The sequence below is a fragment of the Gadus macrocephalus genome, chromosome 8 (assembly GCF_031168955.1).
Source record: "Gadus macrocephalus chromosome 8, ASM3116895v1".
In the NCBI taxonomy this organism is placed as follows: Eukaryota; Metazoa; Chordata; class Actinopteri; order Gadiformes; family Gadidae; genus Gadus; species Gadus macrocephalus.
Genome location: NC_082389.1, coordinates 11,803,731 through 11,810,024, shown reverse-complemented (window position 1 = coordinate 11,810,024; position 6,294 = coordinate 11,803,731). Strand labels below are relative to the sequence as shown.

At 44.3% G+C, this 6,294-nt stretch overlaps 1 protein-coding gene across 2 annotated transcripts; it reads right to left on the bottom strand.

Moving 5' to 3' along the window:
* Nucleotides 1–231: 231 nt before the first annotated feature.
* Nucleotides 232–5,405, bottom strand: LOC132463079 (E3 ubiquitin/ISG15 ligase TRIM25-like). Of its 2 annotated transcripts, none has more exons than XM_060058993.1 (7): nucleotides 4,852–5,405; nucleotides 4,073–4,405; nucleotides 3,097–3,168; nucleotides 2,639–2,723; nucleotides 2,205–2,294; nucleotides 1,994–2,063; nucleotides 232–1,550 (listed from the first exon to the last, which is right to left on the bottom strand). In XM_060058993.1, the coding sequence occupies exons 1-7, from the start codon at nucleotides 5,107–5,109 to the stop codon at nucleotides 962–964; spliced, it is 1,497 nt and encodes a 498-aa protein (XP_059914976.1). In that variant the 5' UTR covers nucleotides 5,110–5,405; the 3' UTR covers nucleotides 232–961. The 2 variants fall into 2 exon arrangements, with proteins under 2 accessions (XP_059914976.1, XP_059914977.1); XM_060058994.1 differs by having other exon boundaries at nucleotides 232–1,548; nucleotides 2,007–2,063.
* Between the last annotated feature and the right edge of the window lie 889 nt (nucleotides 5,406–6,294).

Here is a 6,294-nt window from a genome sequence, read left to right as displayed (position 1 = left end):
TGTGACTCAAGGCATTTCTTGTTGCTTGGGAATAGTTAGTTATTTAACAGCTGTGATTGGACTTAGGTTTATTTAGCAGGTAGCCGTACAGAAACGCAACATATTCTTTTAGGTCCTGCCATTCAAAGTAGATATTAGGTGTCTGATTAGCAGGTTTATGGGTTATTATTGTGTTTTTGTCTTTTAATGACTAGGAAGCATACCATGAGATTAAAGAATGTTTTGTAATCATAAGTTTAGACATTTAGTTATCTTTAATAGTATTCATTTGTCTTTTCAAATGTAATTTTTTGTTTAACAGCTGTACAAATTCCCCCAGTTCTTTTTTTACTGTTTAAAAGTGAACATTAGTCCTAAAACCCAGGTGGACAGGAAGTGGAAGTACATCAAGAACTTCCTGTATGCAAAACATTTCTTGCTGATGGAGGGGCAGCCCAAATTAAAATTGATAGCCAAGACTGTTATTGAACTGTGAAAGGATGCATTTTGTTTGTGCACTTAATTACGTTCAGAACAATGTTCATATTGTATCTCAAGTCAAGTTCAGAAAACAAGTTATCCTAACGCTGTCATAGCGTCTTATCAAAAGTGATTCATCTTTTAGATATTCTTTACAAATACTAAAGAAATCCCTGAGAAAAAATATCATTGCTTCAAATATCAATTTGAAGTAAAAGATCAAAATCAAATAAACAAAAATATTCCTCAACCTTAATCTGTGCCAACACTCTTTTGAACAGTTTTGTTCATATCCACAAATAGAGCAGTTCCTGCAAATAAAATCCAAGCAATACCCGTGCTGTAAAGATCGCTGTGCTAATGTCCAGTCATAGTCTGTTGGTAATCCGGATATACTTCATATTCACGAGGTAATACATTCAACTCTCCCTGACTGGAGAACTGCAACCTTCATGATGAATTCATCGAGAACCACTAGGGGGCGACACCCTCCTGAGTCCCATCATGGCTGCACGTTGGCTACCCGGTGTCGTGGCTGGTTGTCCGAGGTGGCTCCCAGGATCCTAGCTCTGCTGTGGGGGTCTAAACTGTAAAGCCCCAGCCCCAGCCCCAGGCACACAGGCTCCGTCATCTGGGCGTGGAACTCGTGCAGCCTGGTGAAACCCCCATTGGCTCCAACCCCGGAGAAGGTGATGGATCCCTTCCGAAAGTCCACGGCGACGGCCATGCGCTTGGACTTCGAGGCCGCGGTCAGCCTGGTCCGGACCCGCCTGTGCACGGCGTACAGCGGTTCCCCGTCGCCCTCACGCACGAGGCTCCAGGACCGCGAGTCATCTCCGAAGGCGCTGCTGCCCTTGCGTGGGATGCCCTTGTGGGTCACGGCGACCTCCCAGTGCCCCTCGGCCTCCACCATCCACGTGTGGTTCCCGGCGCCAAAGCACTGGATGGAGAGGATCTGGGAGATGTCGTCGAAGCGGGTGTCGAGGACGGGGTAGTCGAGATGGGTCATCACCAGCTGCGCAGACCGCAGGTCCCCGGACACCCAGATGTGAGGATTGGCGGTGCCCAGGTCCAGCGTGAGAGGAACTTCTGGATGGATGCCGGGGAGAAGGGTATAATGGAGAGAAAACCGTTTTCATTTTTGAGTTTAGGTTAACAAAAACTCTTTGGAATCAATTATCTAATACAGATCCAAGAGTTGTTGATATCTTAAAATTATTTAAAAAAAAAATAACAGTTTAACACTGAGCTTAACCGTCCAGCGCCATCACCATAGACACCATTTACTTTTCTTGACTAAAATAATGAAAATGTTTGCTTGAATTCCTATGCATGTCAATTATGGCACCCATTGCACTCCTAACAATCCCTGAAAGGAGGGATCCCCAACTCTGTTCATTCTTGAGATCTCTTCCATGCTAATTAAGGGGGATTTTCTTGCCCTCTGGGGGGATACGGCCAGGTGGGTGTCATTATTGAATGGCCTGTTAAGCCCCTTAAGACTGTAACTGTGATCAAGGTCAATAGAATGAATTGACTTGTCTTACCTTGAGCTTCATTCTCAGGGTCTCTGCGAAGATGCAGAGGATTTTCCACGAAGAGTTCTGCGTCAGTATTACGAAAAAGGTAATTGTTTAATATGTAGTGTGGCACCCGCCATGTTCAGTACATTCTGTACGATGACACGCTGTATATCTCTGTGTTAAAGATGGAGAGGTCCTCACACACCAACGTGTCCTTCTCACCTGCGACGGTGGAGTAGATGTCATGCAGACGTGCCTGCTGGCTCTTCACGGTGTCTGTGAGCGTCTGGTTGTCCACTGAGAAACTATACGCTGGATGGTTACGGCGGATTGGTGGATTAGTGCGTGGGTGCATCCAATCAAATGAGAGGTAAGAAGAGATGAATAGACCGTTAAAATATGGTCAATACCATTTTTCCATACTTCAAATAAATGAACCGTTGGGCACAGAACGGACACAATGCAGATATGCATTCAATTACTAAATCCAAAATATAATTTACCTCTTTAATATGATATATTATTATTATTATATAATATTAAAAATATATGCATAAGCGTATAAATACCAGACGGATGGAATATTCCTTGTTGCTTTTTAAATCGAGCGTTAAAGGATTCTAGTATTTCAATGTTTGCCTGTGAGGTCCTCTTACAGTAGTACACTACGATGATCCAGAGGCAGAGCAGGATCACGGTCACGCTGTTGAGGGAAGAATCTCCCGGCTTGCGTTTCACTTTCTGTTAGAAAGAGTACACACAAGAGGACGTCAGTTACAATCAGTCTGCTGTTACGAGGCATTTAAGCGTACATTCGGTCGGATGTTACCAGGCATTTAAAATTACATTGGATCAGGTGATGAAAAAAACACATAATTTAAAAAGGAAAAGTAAGCATATATCCTCTAAAATTAAAAAAAAATAATTTCAAATTAAAACTAATTACATGTTCAAGGTAAAATAAATGTCAGATTGTTAATTAATTTCAGATTAAAAACTATTTAAATAATTTCAAGTTAAATTAATTCCACATTAACTCTGTGACACTCAATTTCAAATAAAATGTGAATAAAACATTTCAAATTAAAAGTTCCCTTCTGTTCAGGTTTCTCACGTCATTGTCAATGTCGTCCTGTAGCTTGTTGATTTGACCCTCGATCATTTGAAAACGTTGATCCATATACTCCTGTAATTGACACGCACACACACACACACACACACACGCACACACACACAAAGTGAGCTTGTGGATCAAGGTAATACAGTACTTTCACACAAACCTCAACCTCCCCCTCCTATTCAATGCTTCACTCCGCAGCACATTGACATCGACTGATTCACATATTCCATCCTTCTTATTCTTTAACTTGTTCATTGTAGCCTCAACAACTGCTGCTTGTTGTTGACTTAATGCAGACATAAACAACAGATAACAATACAAAACAACAATTTTGAACATATCACATACAGCTAATTACGCACCCCGGCTCTAGCGAAACAAACCTGAAGCGAAAGAAAGTGAGATGCCCCGTTCACCCAGATCAGAGTTCAAGTCTGATGTCTGTGACTAAAGTGTGGAACACACTGGCCCAACCGTTGGCCATCTGAAACGTTTGGAGAGAGTTTGGGAAAAAATATTTTCTTTTGTGTTCAGCTGTGTTGGAAGCTTTTAGAACCGCGCGGATGGTGTCTTGTCCGATTCAACTTAACAACGTCTGAAAGCGTTGGTGGTCGGAGGATTGGAGGCATTGGATATCAATCAGAGTTGTGTGCTGCTAGAACACAACCAGCGAATCAGTGCGGCGTGTTGGAGAGGTGGACTAGCACCACGAGACTAGCGCCACCCGGTGTCAGAGAGACTTATTGCATCGCGCGCAAGTGCAGAACATACACGGTACTGTATACATATACTGTATACTTGGCAGTAGTGTATCATGTGTCAAGGCAATTTTCTGCCAAACGGGTCAGACGAGAGGCAACGGAGTGGTTGGGTCGGATAGGGGTGGTTGGCTGTTGGCTTGAGTCTTGTTTGTGTGTAAAACCCTGGTAGGGTGGTGGGGGGGGACCCCACTGACTTAAAGAACCATTACCGTCATCCTCCTGCCGAGGGCGCTGGCCGCGTCCGTCACTAGCGCGCTCCGCTTGCCCTCCAGTGTGCAGGCGCTGCACACGTAGCGCCGCGATGTGGGGCAATAGTAGCGCAGCACCTGGTCCTCGTGTTGCGGGCACTTCCTGTCGGGCAGGTCGGCCAGCGGGGGCACCAGGAGGTGGGCCGCGAAGGCCCGGCGCTCCAGGTGCGTCTGGACATGCTCGCTGCACAGAGACACCTCGCACTTCAGACATGTCTTCACCGCCAGAGGCTTGTCGTCGTCGTTGTCGTCGTCGGGGCAACAATCGCAGTACACCTTTGCGGCCTTTTTCTCCTGGGGAAGAGGAAATGTGACGACTTAAACGACTGTTCTGATTGGCTTAAGACAAACGGATGTAAAGTAACGTTGTTTTTTTAAATATATGAGCAGCTTTCGACTTTGCTTGCAACATCAGCTTTTCACTACAGATGAGATTATGCAAATCAAAATAAAATTGGTCATGTGGATATGATAAACAAGCAGTTAAGAAAATACTGTCTACATTAGCCTACTGTCATTATCATTAGTCATTTAGACATTAGCTGTACCTGTACCACAATATTAAATCAATCAAAGTATCGTAATGATAATAATATATGGTTGACGACATCACGAGCATATTTCAACAACCCAAACTCATAACCATGGATGGCCAGTCAGAGGCGGAGAGAGGCAACTACACAAACAACGACATTTACAAAACACGGGATAACGAGGGGCTCCTCTTCATCTGGGCCTACCATCTGCTTCAAGGTCTCCTTGAAGTCGTCAACGATGCTAGCCAACGCGTAACTCTTCTGGACCTCCACGATCTTCCCGAAATAGGCCCTGCAGTCCGGGCAGCGGAAGGGCAGCTCCGTGGAGTGGCCCACCATGCTCTCCAGACACGACATGCAGATGCTGTGGCCGCACTGCAGTTGGCGCGGCTCGGTAAAGAGGTCCTGGCACACCGGGCACGTCAGCAACACCTCGAGCGGAGTCCTCTCTCGATCGTCCATCTTCTCAGCGGATTTCTTCGTTCAGGAAGTCAATGGAGAATTGGAGAGGGGGGTTAGCAACCTGTCGCAATGTTTAACTAGCAAATTAAACAGACCGCACTCGCTCTCTTGGTTCTTGACCGCGATTAAGTTGTGGAAAATGACATCATACGTGTTAGGTCATTGCATGACTCAATTAATGAATCAATTAGTGACGAATCTACAAAATTCGCATGTCGTCGTCTTTATGTGACAAAGATATCAGAAGCGAAAGCAATGTTGTGACTGGCAGTTCAGTTCCTGGTGGGGCGGAGCCTAAAGTTTTCAGTTTGTTTAATGTTCGGTGCGTGAATTAGCTCTATATATTTCACTGTTTAATTTCAGTTGAAAGGCTTTGACAAATGATAAGCATTGGCAGGGGAATAAAATCACATTTACAATGATCCATTTAACATTTTTAAGTTTAGGAATCTTTGAAACCCCGAAACTGTAAAACAGGGCATTTGCATGGAAACATGTTTTTAGGGAACACTCTATGGTTATCGTTGCTAACCTAAGGTTAGGTGTGATGAGTCCCAACGTTTTGATTAACCAAATGATGGCGATGGCCATGAACTCAGTGGGTGAGGGGGAAACCAGCACACACACACACACACACACACACACACACACACACACACACACACACACACACACACACACACACACACACACACACACACACACACACACACACACACTCATCATTCTTCTGTTCTCCCAAGGAATGCTAGAAGAGGTGATGACATCACTGTGCTGAAGATATCTATGCAAAGGCGCAGTGAATTGAGGTAAGAAGATTCTTTTCTTGGTAGAAAAAACAAAACAAAGAAAGGTACTGGCTTAGATTCCCCTCGGTCTTCGAAATGACAGATGATGGACTACAGAAGGAAATCCGAACCTGAAATAATAGTTCCATATTGGTCTTTATTTCTAGGTACGGGGGAAACCGAAAGCAGGGATAATACAATATTTTGACACTACTTCATTCAAACATTGCCCTTCCAGAGACTAGTCCCCTTGTAGGCACATCTAATATCACTCAGATTAATTAAGGTATTTTGGTTCAAGAATGGGAGTGATTAAAAAAGGGGTAAATCTGGCCAGCCCTGCTGTTTCAGAACCACCAATCATGGCTTTGAGTCAGAACAAAAAATAACATTCCCT

What these genes read in the sequence shown, in the direction of transcription:
- LOC132463079 (XM_060058993.1), bottom strand. Translation starts at nt 5,109, where the DNA reads ATGGACGATCGAGAGAGGACTCCGCTCGAGGTGTTGCTGACGTGCCCG. An exon ending in AGGACGACATTGACAATGAC is followed by an intron (nt 2,724 to 3,096) that starts GTGAGAAACCTG and finishes TCTTTCTAACAG; the next exon opens with AAAGTGAAACGCAAGCCGGG. An exon ending in GCTCAAGGTAAGACAAGTCA is followed by an intron (nt 1,551 to 1,993) that starts ATTCATTCTATT and finishes CGGCATCCATCC; the next exon opens with AGAAGTTCCTCTCACGCTGG.